General features: G+C 37.3%; 1 protein-coding gene across 4 annotated transcripts in view; it reads left to right on the top strand.

Moving 5' to 3' along the window:
• Positions 1 to 10,603, top strand: part of FRS2 (fibroblast growth factor receptor substrate 2) — a 38,684-nt gene extending 28,081 nt beyond the window's left edge. For 3 of the 4 annotated variants that reach the window (XM_057429529.1, XM_057429530.1, XM_057429531.1), the window contains 5 exons: positions 434 to 525; positions 2,425 to 2,611; positions 5,721 to 5,879; positions 6,810 to 6,973; positions 9,260 to 10,603. In XM_057429529.1, coding sequence (XP_057285512.1) covers positions 460 to 525; positions 2,425 to 2,611; positions 5,721 to 5,879; positions 6,810 to 6,973; positions 9,260 to 10,210 — 1,527 coding nt within the window. In that variant the 5' untranslated portion in view covers positions 434 to 459 and the 3' untranslated portion in view covers positions 10,211 to 10,603. Of the gene's footprint in view, positions 1 to 433; positions 526 to 2,424; positions 2,612 to 4,984; positions 5,017 to 5,720; positions 5,880 to 6,809; positions 6,974 to 9,259 lie in introns of those variants that run through there. The other variant, XM_057429532.1, reaches the window with a different exon arrangement.
• The last annotated feature ends 6,943 nt before the right edge of the window (positions 10,604 to 17,546 follow it).

Here is a 17,546-nt window from a genome sequence, read left to right as displayed (position 1 = left end):
CAGCAGTCTCGGCTGGGGAGTGCTCATTTAGAACTGGAATCCAGAGAGTTGCCCTGTGTAAAGGCCCTGGTTCAGGAGATGAGAATTGCACACAGTAAGTTGTTGGGTTTTGTTTTCCCCAAGCTGCTGCCATGGGAATTAAGGTGACAAATCAAATGGGTCTGTTTTGTAGTAACCTAGAGTTGAATTATTGGTAGGACTTTAACCGCTCGGTGTTGCCACTCCTAAATGCCAAATCTAATTTAACTATTTAAAAATATGTCTAATATTTATGTTGTTTTTGTTTTTTTTTATTGCTTATGACTGTAAAACTCATCATGAAGAATTGTCATTTCAAAGAGCAATTTGTTTGGGGTTTTTATTGATAATACTCTAATTATTCTTCAACTAAATGATACTTCTCGTGTTTGGTTGGGTCTTTTTTCGCCTTTAGAGATCACATGGTCTTCTAAAGAAGTCATGGGTAGCTGTTGTAGCTGTCCAGATAAAGAAACTGTCCCAGATAACCATCGAAATAAGTTTAAGGTAAGCAAATGATGTGATACGTTCTTAATTATTTTGTTGCTTTCTTGCAGAGCAGGTAATTATTTTTTTCTTAAAAAAATTAAGTAAAAAAAGGGTGAGAATTACTGAACAGTTAAAACATTGCAGAGTTGAAAGTGTCCATAGCTACAGGTTTCTACTGCCCCTTTGAGAAATCCTCTCTTACCAGCAGTGACAGGAATTCTCTAGATGGGTAGGCTTTTTTGTGACAGTTTTGATCTTCAGGAAAGAGCAGCAGTCCTGTGCTTTTGTTGGTAGGGCCCTAGTAAATGTTTTTTGCCTCTGTGAGGTTATGGAAGTTAGGAGGGGAGTTGTGAGCGTAAGGGAAGATCTGTTGGAGAAGTGTGATTGTGAACCTGTATGTGGAGTCAGCAATGGAAAATTTTTGAAGCCCACTACTAATGGCAGTATTTTTGTCAGGATAATAAAAAGTTTTTATTTTGTCGTTTAAGAAATTTTATTTATAAATGTGCTTCTGTCCCTCGTATCCCTGGAATTTATAAGCTTATGTCACACTTGTTCATATGTTTAACATGCTTAATATGAAGCTGCTGAAGTCAGTGACTTTAAGTAAACATACCTTTGCATAGTCACACAAGTCAGATTTGCTTCTGTGCTCCAGACTGTCTCTGTGAGTTGGCAAAGGAATGTAATGCTTCCATAGTGGAAAAACTATTCATGAGTTGCCTTAGGGCAACACCAAAATGAGCTTTAAAGCCATGGGATTTCTGGAAATGTTTCATATTATCAGTAGAAAAAGCTGAAGGATAAAATATTTTTCTGTTTTCTTGCTTTTTATGCATTTGACATCAATCACTTTGTGTTACTAGTTCCTATTTTTCTCCTCATAGAATTTGTCTATTGTTTGTGTGGGTCACTGATTTAGCAGCAGGGGGAGGAGATGCAAGCATGTAATTTGTAAAATGAAGAAAGTTGGCATAAGCCTCAGTGGCAGATTTAACTATTCCTAATTCTTTTCAGTTGACTAGATTCCAACTTGAAAATCTCTCTTTAAGGAGTAACATTCATCAATATCATAGGGAAGATTTTTTTGGTAGCCTTTTTATTGAGTAAGACGCAATCCCATTAGAAGCAGTATTGTGAGATAAAATAAATGCAGAGGAATCTTCTAATTGAAGATGTCCATACAGGGGTGTTGGACTAGATGACCTTTGAAGCTCCCTTCCAACCCAAACCATTTCTATGAGTCTGTGAAAATAGACATTGTCCAGATTGCCTAAAGGATGCAGATGACCTCAAACTGGTTTAAAAGCAGAAAAAAAGGGTTTTAATCTTTGTACACATTTTCACACAAGGTAATCATAGGATATTTGAATTATTTGGGGTTTTTTTTTGAAAAGGCATAAAAAAGTCTAAACCAGTCTGGTGATTCAGCACAGTGCAAGGCTACACACGTATGTGAAGGAAGCTTTATCTTGGAGCTGCTTATCTTTTTCATTCCTTTACCCAACTTTAAGTGGGGTTATATGACAAATCAAATGTTTTTTCAGAAATGGGTCTCTAAAAATATTTCATTATCTGAGGTATGCCTTATCTGGATGAAAACACTAGAACATGTACATAAAGCCAGTTTAAAAAAATTAAACTTACAAATCTCTTGTGTTTTAAATTTCTCCTTGGATTTTACAGTAATGTCATGTAGTCTTACTCAAACTGCTTTTAAATATGTATTACTTTTAATTCTGGGTGGGGGAAGCAAAGGAACTGGTTTGATGAGGTGTTTTGTGTTTTTAACTTTTACCTCAAGGATCATAACCAGTATGACAGAGCAGGTGGAGCATTATCAGGGAAACATTAGTAGTAGTAGTATTGGTGTTCAGACAGTACTGACCTAATGCTATTTAACTTCTTTTTTTATAGGTTATTAATGTCGATGATGATGGTAATGAACTGGGTTCTGGCATAATGGAACTTACAGATACAGAACTAATTTTGTACACCCGTAAAAGGGACTCTGTAAAATGGCACTACCTCTGTCTCCGTCGCTATGGCTATGACTCAAATCTTTTCTCTTTTGAAAGTGGCCGAAGGTGTCAAACTGGACAAGGTATGTGATCTTTTGGTATTAAAAGCTTTTTGGAAATTATTTGATGTTGGATGACACTTCCCTTCCTTCTCCCCCCATCCCCCAAACAAAAAGTATATCTCCCTGTCCTTTGGCAAGAGTTCTAAAGGCTATAGTTTTATATGGGAAGGTGGTTTCTGGGGTAAGAAAGTGTGTTACCTTATGAGGAATGGTCTTACGGTAAAACGAGGATTTCAGTTACACAGTTTTTGGCATTGTAGGTCTGGATAGCTCTCATCAACTTAGGAGGTGTTTTTGGCAAGGAAATCCTTCTACCTCAGAGGCTGACTTGACCTTCAGAGAAGGGCAGTGAAACCTGGAACTGTGGAGGAATCTCCTTGGAATTCAAAGAATTCTCAATTTTTAGATTTTTAAAAGATTGGAGCACTGATATGAACTGGATATCCTGACTCTGTTATTGTCTTCAGTAACACACTTGTGTTTCTTTCATCCTCTTCCTAAAACAAATGCCACTTCCATTTATATCAGTGATGCCATTTTCAAATTCATATTATTTGTATGAAGTGTAATCTCCAGTTATGCTCAGTTAGTTATTTTCTATGTGGCTTTAATTGGAAAAGATGGTTACCTTTGCAGTTCCCAGATCATGCCTGCCTTTGCCAAGGTTGGCTCCCAGTGAGAAGATTTAGGCTTTTCTCTCTTCACTGCAGCAGTCCCCAAGGGTATAGTGGTTTTGGCCTCGTTTTGCATCTTTCCACTGGAATGTAGCTGTGTGTAGTTGGAATTCTTACGTATTCGTATCTTGTGAAATTAAGTTGCGTTTTCATTTTCTTACAGATTTTTAGCATTTAGTCGTGCTTTTATCAATAATGATATTTAGCAATTGCACCTTCTTAAAATTTGACTGTAAAAAATCAGTAAGATGAAAGAACTTGATCATAAACAAAGTTTACCATTCAGTCTTCCTTGTCCAAGCAGAGGTAAGAGCAGACAGTTGGGGTATTCTCAGCTTATTTCCTAATGAGAAACGGAGATGTTTTCAAATGTTACAGCACACTCCATACTGACCTAAATTCTCAGGCTCCTTGAAGCGAGTGATAAACTTTGTCTTGAAGGAAATCACTTTAATTAGTTTTTCAGATTTAATTTACTGCTGCTTCTAAATACGTAAAATAGATAAAATTAAACTGAAAATATTATTTTAAAGGTTCTTTCCCATGGCCTGTTAGCAAATGTGCACAATTTTCCACCAAAGTCTAAATGACTTTTCTGCTAGCTTCCTATATTAATTTTTAATAGAGAAGATTAAGCAGCCTGTGTAAGCAGCAGCCCTTTCCTCCCTCTTTTGTTTCTTGCCTTCCTTATGTAATATTAAAAGTCTGTGAGTATTGAGAAAAAAGAAATCTGCCAGAAAATGTTCTCTCTGCTGCCTTTTTTGCAGTGGAGCATTGTTCCTGAGACCTACACTGGGCACAGTTGCAAAACTTCACTTGGTGAGATGACCAAGAATTTCATTTGAGTATACCCTGAATATTGCCCAGCAACTTTTACTGATTGCATTACTTGATATTCTCGTTTGTGTTTTCCATTTAATCTCAAATTATATTAATTGATAAGTTTTGGGAGTGCACCTAAATAGATAATTAAGGGTAGAAAACTTGGGGGAGATTGTGTGTCACCGTGTTCCGTAAATGACAGATCACATTGTATTAATGTGGACATATTTAATAAAAATCAAGGTTTCATCAGGTTGGTTTTGCTTGCAGTTTCAGTGCCAATTTGGTTCACCTCCTACTTTAAGGAATCAGCAGTTTGGAAGCACTTTTTAAAACAAATAGGTAAAGACAGCTGAATTTCTCAGAAACATACTGGGAGCTTTTTAAAGTTTGTGAACCTGGATTTTTTTCTTTTTTTTCAATTTTATTTTACTTTTTGTCCCTTAAGATTTAAGTATCTTGTGTGAATTTTCATAAATATGCAAAAAATTAAACATGGTTTATACTTGAACTGGATCGTGGGTTGGAGAAATGGCGTAGAGAAGCAGCTCTGCAGCTGCTGTGTTGCAAGCATGAAGCTTATTCACCACAGCAGCTGAATATTAATTGTGGAGTGTCATTCCTCTAAGTCCATTTGATATATTCCCAGCTGGGGTTTTGTGAACTTCTGCCATGTGGAGCCTTTCTGGTAGTTCTGATGTCACAGTTCTCTGTCCTTAAATAAATATATTTTGATAGTAATTGCCAGTGTATTACCATAACTGTACTTACAGAACTAGCTATTTAGGTAGGTAGTTTTAGTAGAGTGTTTTAAGATTGTAATACTCACTTTAAAAAATGAGCAACCCACCCACGTTTAACAAGCATGTCAACTTTAACTTCATGCTTTCAATGGAAGAATAATCCAAAGCTGCGACTTTGCTGGTGATGGTAAGTTGGGGCGCTCCCTGCTGTTTAAAGGCAAAGTGGCACAATACACACGCAAAAGACATGGTATTGCTGCTAACTTTGTTTTCTGTGTCTATCCTTTAGCCTAAAGCAATTGGTTTGTTACTGTCCGTTTCACACAGTTTGTCTTACTAGCTTTTCATTTTAATCCTTTCAAAGAAACCAAACTTTTATCCAATGTTTAAATTCTTCTTTGCTGTTGTACAGGGATCTTATTTTTATGGTAATTTAATAGAAACCTGATTTAAAAAATATGACTGTGTAACACCACAGTAGTTTCATTTAGTAGTTGTGTTTTGGGTTTTTTAATTAATTTATCAAACAGGTATCCTTTTTCTCAGCTTAAAAAAAAAAAAAAAGAAAAAACCTTGCCCTGCTTTGTGTGTTTTGTTTTGTTTAAACCCCTCATTTAGCACTCAAAACTTAGTTTGCTCTTATCTGAACCAGTTTTCTGTTCTAACTGAACTTTTGGTGCATGGGAATCTTACTCTTCTATTAGATACACAAATTACTGTAAAAACCTTAAAAGTGTTTATTTTGGTGCAATAAAAGTTTCTTAACATTTTGTTTCTTTGGCAGGTATTCATTCCATGGATTCCAGTTCTGTTTTTTTTGAAAGTTACATACATTGTAAGACATGTTTCTTTAAGTTAAAGGATTTTGATTTTTTCCTTGTGTATTTATAGGAATCTTTGCCTTTAAATGTGCCCGTGCAGAAGAGCTATTTAATATGTTGCAAGAGATAATGCAGAATAATAGCATAAATGTGGTAGAAGAACCAGTAGTAGAAAGGAATAATCATCAAACTGAGTTGGAAGCTCCAAGAACCCCTCGAACACCTACCAGTAAGTATGGTTATACTATCAGATGACGTACCTGAATGTAATGTGGTGCTTAGCTGAAAATAGCATTTAATTTTCATTAAATCTTTAAGTAATTAAAAAGAAAACCAATTTAAAGCTAAGAGGCTAAGTACCAGTAATGCATTCTCTTGAGGTACTTGCTGAGGATTTTTTTAGGGAATCCTAAGTCTTGGTAACAAAACTGCCATGCTCAAGTTCTTCAGCTTTAAGAAACAAGTTTTGGGAACTTGGTTGTTTCATAAGAACACTGCTTCACTGAAGCAGTGTTGCATTACACAGCAATTCAATAGGTGTATGGGTATGAACACTGAAGCAGTGTTGCTTTATAATATGTCACCATATTTTACTTGCAGCATTTCTGAGAAATGTTAATGTTGGGTAATGTTCCAACCTTTTTATTAGGGGGGAAAAAGTAATGGTAATATCACATCTACAGTGGGTTTGTAATACTTATTTTGCTGTGAGTAGATAGATGGGTGGAGTCCTTTCAAAAATACCAGAGGATTTTAAGTAATCTCAGACAGATGGCTTGATATTTGAAACTAGGAATTCCAGGTTATTGATGATTTCAGGGAAATAGAAGCTTATTATTATGTGTACTGTTTGTTAAGGAGACATGTTAATGTAAAATGAGAAGTTGGATAGGGAGTTTACTGGGGGAACTGTGATGTGTAATACACCTGGATTTCAGTGGTTGCTTCAGAGATTTTTCTCAGTAAATACTGGGATGCTGTACTCTTCCAATTTGCTTTTCCTTTCCTCTCCCCCAGCAATTCCCCCCAACCCTTAACATTGGTTTACATATTTTAATTTCTCCTTTGAAAATCGAAAATGAAGATACAAAGCATCTTACTCATATACAGTAAAATGTTCTATTTTAATATGGCTTTACTTGTTTTCTAATTGAATCAGCTCCTGGGTTCAATGCACAAAGTTTACCTAATGGCTATCCCAGATATCCATCTTTTGGAGATGCTTCATCACATCCTTCCAGCAGACATCCTTCTGTCGGAAGTGCACGCCTCCCCTCTGTTGGTGAAGAATCAACACATCCTTTACTTGTAGCAGAGGAGCAAGTGGGTATTTTTTCCTTTTATGTAAGTTAGGTTCTGCATTAGTTCAGATTTTTCTAATGCTTGCTCTTTAGGCTTTCATTTGTGTTTTTCAGTATAGGGTGTAATGTATTCCTACCATATATTAACTGCCTCAAAAAAGTGTTTGCTTTGCCTTTTTAAAATGACACTTTGTAGGATAGCTTGTGGAGGAAAGTAACTGCTTTAAGTTGCTCATCTTATATATTAATAAAGATACAGAAAGTATGTATTGGCATATACTCAAAAATTTCAGTAAATATTTTTTACACCACCTGAGTTGTACTTTCTAATGAGAGATCTTGGTCAAGAAGCTGCTTTACATTTAAGTTTTCTATTTGCTGAATAGAAATTGTGGAATAATTTAGGTTAGAAGGGACCGCTAGAGTCCTCTAGATCAAATCTTAAAGTTAGAGGCAGCTGCACAGAGCCTTGTCCTGTCATGCTTTGAATACTCCAAGGGGATTCTACAACACTCTGAGCCAGTGTTTCACCACCTTTGTTATGAAAGCATTTCTCACTAATATGTCAATGGATTTTTTCTTGTTACACCTGGTAACTCATTGCCCCTTAGCCTTTTGCTGAACAGCTTCAAAAAGGGTCTGGCTCTGTCTTTTTCTTTACCTCTTAGGAAGTTGAAAACAGCTGTTAGGTGGTTTTCTGGCCTTAAGACTGAACAAGGATGGTGCTCTGAAATTCTCCTTGTATGTCATGTGCCTTTCTAAACATGGCTTTCTACTGGACTTTTTCCAGTGTGGTGATGTCTGTCTTGTACCGGGGAGCCCAGATTCAGTCTCACGAGTGCTGGATTGACAGTAAAAATCACTTTCCTTAACCTACTGGGCTGTCCTTTTGCTAACACAAAGCAATGCACATTTGGTTTTCATTGCTGCAAGGGCACACTGCTGACTCACATTCAACTTACCATTCACCTGGACTGCCAGTGCTCTCCTGCAAGGCTGTTTTCAAGTTGGTGCCAAGCTTGTGGTATAGTTGTTGTTCCCTGCCAGGCACTGGACTTCCCATTTGCTGTTGCTGAACTTCATGAGGTTTCTATGAGGTCAGTTCTGCTGAGATCCCTCTCTACCATTCTGGGATAGACTGAAAACTTCCAGAAGGGTGTGTTCTGTCTCCTCATTCAGATTGTTGCTGAAAATGTTAGTCAAGTTTAATAAAATTTGTGGTGGGATTTAGGAATATATGTATCACAAGAACCAATGCTGGAAATCAGAGAAGGTAACTGGAACCAAGTGCAATGAAACATCTTGTGGGAAGGATTTGTTAAGAGCCCCCACAGAAGAGTCCAAGTGTTGCTGTTGGAGCTGTTGAAGAGAAATGAGTTTAAGAGAAAGCAGTGAGTGTAGGAGTCAAGTGAGCTGTAAATAACACTTCAGCTTGTAGAGCTTAACAGAGAAGTAGGGACGGCTAGATGACTGCTGCTGTCAAATACTGCTTTTGCTGTTTGGGTATCCAGACACAGAATTAAAATTTAGAGAAGGAATCCATTACTTCAGTCATTCCCGTTCAGCCTTGTGTTGATCCACTGTGGGAACTTGGTATATTCCTGCCTTTCTTAGTGGCATTCAGTGCCAACTCCTTCTTGTTTCTAATTGAGTGCCACGGTTCATATGGAATTGTGTATTTTTCTCCATTAGTTTCTGGTTTTAGGAGACTGTTGGCTCTTGAAGAAAGAATGGACTGTTTTTCCAGTAGAGCCAACCTCTTTTCTCATTGCTTGAGTAGTACGGATGGCTTGATCCTAGGGGTGATGGGGTGGGTGGGTGTGTTAGTTACATTTCCTTTGCAGTGTTGAAATTACAAAGATAAATTTATCTAAAGCAACTGTTGAACTGTTGGTCACTGCCATAGTGAGGGACAGCAGAGCTCACTGATTTGTTCGTTTGAACTAATGAGCTAAGTTGGAGCAGCTCAAGCTTGCCCTGACCAGAGCAGAGCTGGAATAGAACATTAAAAGCTTTAACTAGAGCAAAATTGAGGTAAAATACGAAATCAAAATAATCATTAGTGTTAGGTGTAAGTTCTATTCTTTTGTTAGAGTAACATCAACAAAACCAACAAGGAAAAAAAACCCTAAAACAGCACAGTTCAGCAACATGTGAAAGATATGACATCTGCTGTTAAACAGCTGCTATCATGAGATTTGCTTTTCTGGTATTTTGATTAGAAAAGCAGGGACTTAGAAAGAAATTTGGAGGGGGAGAAAAGGCATGAATAGCATTTGAAGTTACTTGTTTTTTCTTCCCCTTGTAGGTGCACACTTACGTCAACACTACTGGGGTACAAGAGGAAAGAAAAAGTCGATCAAGTGTGCATGCGCCATTGGAATCAAAGCTTTCAAACACTGAAACAGCAAAAGCAAAAGAGGATCAGATGTGTACTGATGACAGAGATGCTCAGGTTCTCCTGGAGCCTGAAGGAGTCAAGTTTGTTTTAGGACCAACACCTGTTCAAAGACAATTAATGGAAAGAGAGAAACTGGAGCAACTTGGGAGAGACCAAGTTAGTGGCAGCAGCACAAACAATACTGAATGGGACACTGGGTATGACAGTGATGAACGCAGAGAAACGCCATCTGGTAGTAAATTGGTGTATGAAAACATAAATAGGTTATCAATCCCTAGTGCCTCAGGGGTCAGGAGAGGTCGTTTGACATCAACCAGTACCTCAGACACCCAGAATGTTAACAACTCTGCTCAGAGGAGAACTGCGCTGTTGAACTATGAGAACTTGCCATCCTTGCCTCCTGTTTGGGAAGCCCGCAAGCTGAGTAGAGATGAAGATGACAGTTTAGGACCAAAGACCGCATCTCTAAATGGCTACCACAATAACCTAGATCCAATGCATAATTATGTCAATACAGAGAATGTAACAGTACCAGCAAGTGCTCATAAAGTAGAATTTACACGACGTCGGGACTGTACCCCAACAGTCTTTAACTTTGACATTAGGCGTCCAAGTTTAGAACACAGGCAGCTCAACTACATACAGGTTGACTTGGAAGGTGGTAGTGACTCCGACAACCCTCAGACTCCAAAAACCCCCACCACTCCACTTCCGCAAACTCCAACCAGGCGCACAGAGCTGTATGCTGTGATAGACATTGAAAGAACTGCTGCTATGTCAAGCTTGCAAAAAGCACTGCCCCGAGATGATGGTACTTCTAGGAAAACTAGACATAACAGTACTGACCTGCCTATGTGAGCCTGGGAAGCATTAAATCATTTGCACCTTTTGTGAAGTTTATAGAATTGAAGATGCAAGTATTTTGCATTTCTTAACACTAACGCCTTTTATAGACTAATAGAACTTTTTCTGCCTACTTCATGTACTTGTTTAACTAAAGGGAATTAATGTAGAGCAAGTATTCATTTAGGTAACACTATTTCATTCTACAGTAGTAGTAATTACTGCATAGCAGCATCACCACCTTTCACAGTGCCTCTTTAAATTGATTAGACTCCGAGTGACATGCCAGTTTTGAATTTATAAATATTCTGGTCTGGTGCCTATACTCGTTAATGACATTTATAACACTTTTTAAAGCCTCTTTGATATGTGCATTACTAGCAGGTAAACCTAATCTTTCAAAATACATATCTTGTGTTCATTCCTCATTGAAGTGGCTCCTCCAGAATGAAATGTATGTTAATGCATTAACTCACTCGGTTTGACGTTCACAAGATATATTGGTTCATCTCAAAGGGTATAAACACCACACCTTTTTTGTCTTTTTTTTTTGTTTGTTTGTTTTGTGTTTGTTTTTTTTTTGTTAGTTTTTTTTTTTTTTATTAGACCACATAGACAAGAAGGCCTCTAATTCTGAAGTTTTCTTAACTTGTGTGATATTTGAGAGGTTACATCAAAGTTAGTTGATCAGAGCTATGAACACATCTAAACCCAGCCTTAAGCTCCTTCTGCTAGAAGAGAATTCACAGTGGTATATCAAGTTCCCTGTGAAATCTGACAACTTTAATCTCATTAGAGTTTGTTTGGGGTTCTTTGTGAACATATTTGCTATATGAATTAAGGCTCTCTTGTCATTTCTTAGTTCAGTGTGCCTTCCTTCCTTTGCATTTGTGTGTTTCTTTTTTACCTGTTCCATAATGTCTTGTTTTTGAAGGTCAACATTTTGTACATAGCTTTAATTATTGTTCAGGGTCATTATGTGTTTGTCTTACTCTCTGCATTTGACAAAGAAAGACTCTTGAAGGTCAGATGGTTGTCTTTGTCCAGTGTTCTACGTTTTTATGCCTGACAGAGATATCCCAGTTCTCCAGCAACATGCATGATTGCACAACTGGAAAGGTTTATTATGCAGTTATTGTCTTCCTCTAACGCATCAGTCACAGGTTACACGGGAGGCAGGGTACTGGACTTGATAGTTCTTTATAGAAAATTGTACATCCTAGCAGTGTGCATCCATAGTTGATAGTATAATTTAGAAAGATATGTAGTGAATTATCTGAGGGTAGTATTATCTACGAGCATACTTCTTTTCCTTTTGCAGTTGGTGAACTTGGTTTCAGTGATGGCTGCTTAGTGTAACAGGTACATCCAGGTAGAATGTTGTTTGTTGAATATGCCAGATGCACCCTTAGCAGAAGTTCTTTGTTTTGTTGTTTTTCTAATACTCTGAATAATGTTAGAATTCTGGCAGTATTGCAGGTGCACCTTGGTACTAGCAGCAGAGGAGATTAATCTTGAGCCTGTGATTGCAAAGGAAATGACACTTCTGTGAACTGGTGTGATATAAAATAACCCTTAAACTGTGAGTGAGAAAAACATGCAAGAAAAGCCATTTGGAGATATGTAAAATAATTAAGGTTCTTCATGCAATATTTGAATTCAAGTTTTGTAACAAACAAACTACGATTATTTTCTGTCTTTTAAATTGGAGTGTGTTCCCTGTTCCTTTGTTAACTTTTTCTTTGGTCTTCTCTCACTTTACTAGTGGCAGCACTAATAGCACCTGAAACACGTGTCTTGTCACACCATTAACGGATACCAGGCAACCTTTACACTCTGACTGTCATTGTTTTTTACAGACTGTATGGTACTGAAATACCAGATGCACAAAGAAAATAATTTGCAGAAGTAAAATATGGGAGTCATTGAGATCATTGTGAGGAACTTAAATAAGATTTAAAAAAAACCACTTTGTTAATAATTTCATGGTCAACCCATGCATGCTCTTGTGATAGACGTGTTGACTTGTGGGGAGACCTTGGTACTCAAGAAGGTCTGGAGTGAAACATTTTACAGGTCTGCAGTGCTAGTGCTCCTTCTCATCTTTGCCATTGCCTCACCCTATGCTATGGACCAGTCTTGGTCTATACGGAAGAGAAATTACCAGATATTGCAAAATAAGTAGTAGGTTAATGATACTGGTGTAATTCTGGCTCTTAGCTTGGAGCTCACTTTAATTTGTGAACTGAACTAATGCTTCAGCATGTGTTTAGAGGCAAGTGTGTTTGATCTAACCAGCTGCCTAGAAATACTTGGTTCTCATCTGTATGGTGTGGGTGTTTCAGAAATACTAATTAATTGGACCTGTGAATAAACACACCCTTGAGGCAGGGAGACAGTATTCTTAGTTGACAAATAGGGGAACAGAGACTTCAGGTAGATCCTGAGTGACCTGTTGCAATTACAGCCACCAACCACGTCCCTCCTTAGTTCTCGTGTGCTGGCCTATGTCTATTCTGGTCTCAGATACAAGGGATGCTCAGAATATTTTTTTTTAATGTTGCAAGTTTCACAGTACTTTATAGGGGTTGTTTTCTTAGCTCTGGTCCCCAGAATTGAGAAATTTCAACTTTCTGTAACCTTAACTATATTAACAAGTCTGACATATTTGCCAGGACTATTTTTTTTACCCTCTTAAATTTTTCAGGTGGGATAATGCTTTCTTGTTTTGTGTGCACTGCAGACATACTGGGTAGTCCCCATTACCCATGCTGCTCATTTGTAGCAGTCCTTATTTTCTTCCCCTTGAAGTAGATATAGTTGCAATGCACTTTACCCTTTGAGACTTAGTAAATAGTTTTTCAATTCAGTCTCTTCAAGGCTGTGATGTTAGGTTTAGTGTCTGTAATCTAGGATTCAGTTTTCAGCTGAAATCTCTCCACAGTATTTAGGTCATATTTATTTTGGGCCCACAGGTGTGTAGACTGAGAAACTACAAATATGTAACCATTTTCTGTAGTAACCAAGCCATGTTAAGTTTACATAAACTAGATCCTGCAAAAACGGCAACATCTCCATCAGTTATAATTTCCATCCATAACATGCAGTTGGCCGCTACCCTTTAAGCACATTGGACAAGGGAAAGCCTTTAACTGTAGGTATTCCTTTAATGCAGTGATTTGGGAAAGACATACATTAGAGTATCTCTTAAACAAAGAAAAAACTGAGTTGACAAAGATGAAACAGTGACCAAAAGTACATAATAAAGATTGTATTAGAAATACAGTTAGTGAGAATTTAATCCATTGATTATGTCAGGAAAGTATTTTTTTCCCAAATTGATGTCAAGAGAAGGACCAGTTTTTAAAAATTTTGTGGTGTTTCTTGGTGATTCCATAAAAAAATATAAACCAGACCATTCTGAAAACCTTAATTCTCATTAGAACAGGTTTTGTTTCCTTGGATAAGTAAGTTTCCAAGGGAAAGCACTAATCCCGTTCCTACTAAAAGTCTACAGAAATCTTATAGAAATGTTAAGTGTTCAAAAATACCTTTCATATCATAAACTGCTTAATTTCCCTTCTCCCTGAGATGTTTGGATATTTGTGTGTTTTACCCCTCTGACCAGGATTTGGGTGTAAAAAGGGCCACAAAAAGGTGCAAACTGTATGGAGTCTGAGCCAGTGTCAAAAAAGGGCTGCTCTTCTGTAGGTGACAGACCAGCAGTTGATTTTGCTGGTTTTATAACTGTGTGTATTGACTCAAAATCTGGCTGTCCTTGCTTTTGTTTTATACTTAACCACTTCTCATTGAGACAGGATCAGGAGAGAGCAGATTGTCTTTACTCACTGTTGGTGATGCAAAAATGCGAGTTCTGATTAATGTCAGTTACTTCTTTAAGCGTGTAATGATGTATCTGATTTGGACCTCTATTTCTAAACAGTATTTTACATGTAAGGTGGGATCAGTGGTGAAATTCCATTTCTACACTGTACTAATTTATTTAATGGCTACAAATAAGATGAAGCTGATTTAGTAGGAACTAATTGTGGACTTAAATCTGAATTTCTCCCATTTCCCCTGAAGAAGTTCGGTTCTTCAGTGATAGATAGAATTAGGTATTTTTGGAATTTAGTACGATCTTTCCCATCTTTTCCCTGAGGTAGCAATTCAGGCATTTATATTTGACAGTATTTACTTAATATAAATGTAAGTTCATTTATGATGTCTTTATTTTAAATTCATATACACTCCAAAAAAAGTCAGAAGAAATTCCACCACAAAAAACTGCGTTAAGATGGAGTCAAGGTTCCTGATGTCCTTCTTGTAGAGCATATACAAAAAAGATGGGAAAGTCACCAGTTAAGTCACCAGTTAAGGTTCTTTTCGCAATCTTTAGGAATTACTTCCTCTTCAGGACAAGATAAGTGAATAAGGAGGAAAAAACCCCTCAGCTTAGCAGCTGTAACTCTGACCATGTATACATTATGTCTTGTGATACCATGCTGTAAGGTATGTGACTAAGTCTTTCAGATGTCTTATTAGGATATTAGCCATTAAAACATGGTGTTTACTCCAGATTAACGCGGTGTTTTGTTTTGAAATATGTAGGTGTACAGATAGAATATGAGAGATGAAGTTACCTTCAAAGTTGATGAAACAAGTGTTGGACATTTCTATATTTTTAGATACTACAACGGGCATTTTGAAAATTTTCTTGCAGTTTTAATAATTATTTAGTGTGGTTACATACATATATTGTGACAATGTTTTCTGCTATATCCATTACTTTGGTGTAATTCTACTTTATGTAGCGAATATGTGTATATACAAAGGAGTTTATGTAAAAAAGATGATTAAGAAATAGGCTCAAGCCCTTCAGAACAGGGACTGTCTTCCTCTGTGTCTGCAAAGTACTTCATGCCTTGGTGTCACAGCCACAGCTCACATCTGAGACCCCTGGTGACCTAATTGCCAAGCAGTGAGTGTGGAGGAGCGGCTCTTCTGCTTTCCACGAGAAGCCTTGGTACAAAAGGTGCCGTGAAACTCACCTTGCCGCACACTGGGGCTGTGCTGTACGTGGTCATGCCCAACACCACCTGCCAACCAGAATGCCCAGAGTCCATGTCTCTGCTTCAGTCCTTCCCTTTGGCAGTAGGAAAGGAAGTCTGAGGTAGGAGCTTTGATGTCATCAGGGAATCTTCCTTGTTTGCAGGGTAATCCTTCTGGAGCTTGGTCAGGCCTCATGCAGTGTCCTTTGAAGCCAAACACGTGATTTGCATTGACTTCAAGGGCCACTGGACGTGCTCCTGCAAGATCAAGTTCTGCTGACGTAACAGCTCTGTTACACCTGAAGACCTGGTTGGTCAAGTTCTTCAGGAAAGGTCTAAAAATACTGTAAAAATATAAATATATTTAATAACAAGTACTGAAAAAAAAATCCTATTTGTTGTGGTCAGAGTTCAGATTATTATGTGAATTTTGATTTCTTAGTCATACTTGCATATATATTGCTTTAACTATTATGTATGAAAGAGGAAGTGATTCTGAAGTGCGTGAAAGATCAGGATTACACCTGTTTTGTAATGGTTGTATTAGTTAGGAATGGATGTCAGCACATCTAACTCCATATTAATGCAGTTTTTTTGCATTAGAATGTGTATGTCATACACCCACATTTTATATATAATATGTTATATGTTTGGTACTAACTTTGTATTTTTCCTGAAATTTTGCCAAATCTCAAACACAGGTGTTCTCACTTGTAACACTTTGGTACTTAATAACTGAATGTATAAGAAATGCTCTGGTATGAAAGGAAAGAGTGTTGTCTGGTGTCCCGCAATACAGATGTCTGAACCAGCAGGCCTGTTGCCTTTTTCGCATCTCGCTTTGCTGCAATGTCATCACCTTTCACCTCCTGACAAACAGGCTGTGTTTTAAACTCAACTGCAGACCTGCCATTACAGTTGGATACTGCGCTCGCACAAAAGCTGACTGGTAGTAGTGAGAATACAATAGTCACCAGCGTGCCACAAATGCATTTATTAAATGCAGAAATAGACACTTCTACAAAGGCCAAAATCTTATGTTGTATGTTCTTTTCTTGTCATTACATTGTATGATATTGTAAGATTATTGTATGTCCTAATTTGCATTATAAAATGTTTTTTCCTACTTAAAGGCATAAATATAGCAACTTTGTATAAAGGTAGCTTTCTAGATTTTTATTTCTTTTATATAAAAAAGTCTAAACAGTGGGAGTACCATTGCCAAATTGTTTATAAAATTTCAATTAACTTGCCCTGTTCAGTGAATTTGCTTTTACAAACATTCCGTATTTCTTTTATGAAAAAAGTAATATTATACTATGCAGAAAAGAGTGTATTTTTATGCCATTCCACATTTATCTTAAAAAGAAATTAATTTCACTTGTCTGAAGCTGTCATTACTGAGGAAGCTTACCAAATGCACATTTTTACATGTATCTGTATTATGACAACATTTTCCCCTTTACCAGTGCCAACTTCATTTGGAAAAAAAAGAAAAAAGGTAGCATGGCAATAAACTATTGATTTTTATGGAAAATGGCCTGTGGATTACTTTAGGATTTCCCAGTGTCAGTGTTGCTTATTGTATTTCGTTAGGATCACTTTTGTTGCTTTTCCTTAACTCATTGCTTCAGTTCCACTTCAGTTTAACTTGTTCCACTTGCATACCACTCATTGCTCAGTGGTTGAAAAAGAAACTAGAATATGCTAACGTGGAGTCTGTGAATTTTTCTCCGACATTTGTTTCACTTCTACTGCTGTTCTGTCACATCTTTCTCATGTATGTAGACTTAGATATCTTTGTTGTTGTTGTTGTTATGGTAGTACTGTTGCTGTTGACTACTGGCTGGTGAATCATGTGCTAGCAATTCAGATGTGCTCCTGTCTCAGCTACGAAGTGCCTGAGAGACCACAAAACCCCTATGGGCTTCGCTGGGATAGTACTGATAAATTCAGAAACAAAGTAATGAGAACATACAAAGTTGAAGTCCTGTCCAGAAGGCCTTGTCACTTTTTTTCAAAGTTCAGTATTTCCTCTTTTCTCCCCAGTCACTGTTTCAAGGCATATTGTTAATGGTTTCTAGTCAACAAATGACCAAAACCCTAGAAACATCAAGTGATGTTTTGTTTTCAGAACCTCTTAAGCAACAACATGTTGGTTAGGAAACTTAGCTGAAAACTCAGTTCTCAAGAAGATCTTCATAGTTTTGCAGCTTTCCTAATGGGAATGGCTGCTTAGCAGTTCATGACACTTAACATTTCATAATAAGGTGATACAGAGTTCAGCAGAAACTCTGGTT

The sequence above is a fragment of the Pezoporus wallicus genome, unplaced genomic scaffold (genome assembly GCF_028554395.1).
Source record: "Pezoporus wallicus isolate ANWC-B61680 ecotype Strahan unplaced genomic scaffold, APGP_CSIRO_Pwel_v1 contig_5069, whole genome shotgun sequence".
In the NCBI taxonomy this organism is placed as follows: Eukaryota; Metazoa; Chordata; class Aves; order Psittaciformes; family Psittacidae; genus Pezoporus; species Pezoporus wallicus.
This window is presented reverse-complemented; position numbering and strand designations above follow the sequence as displayed.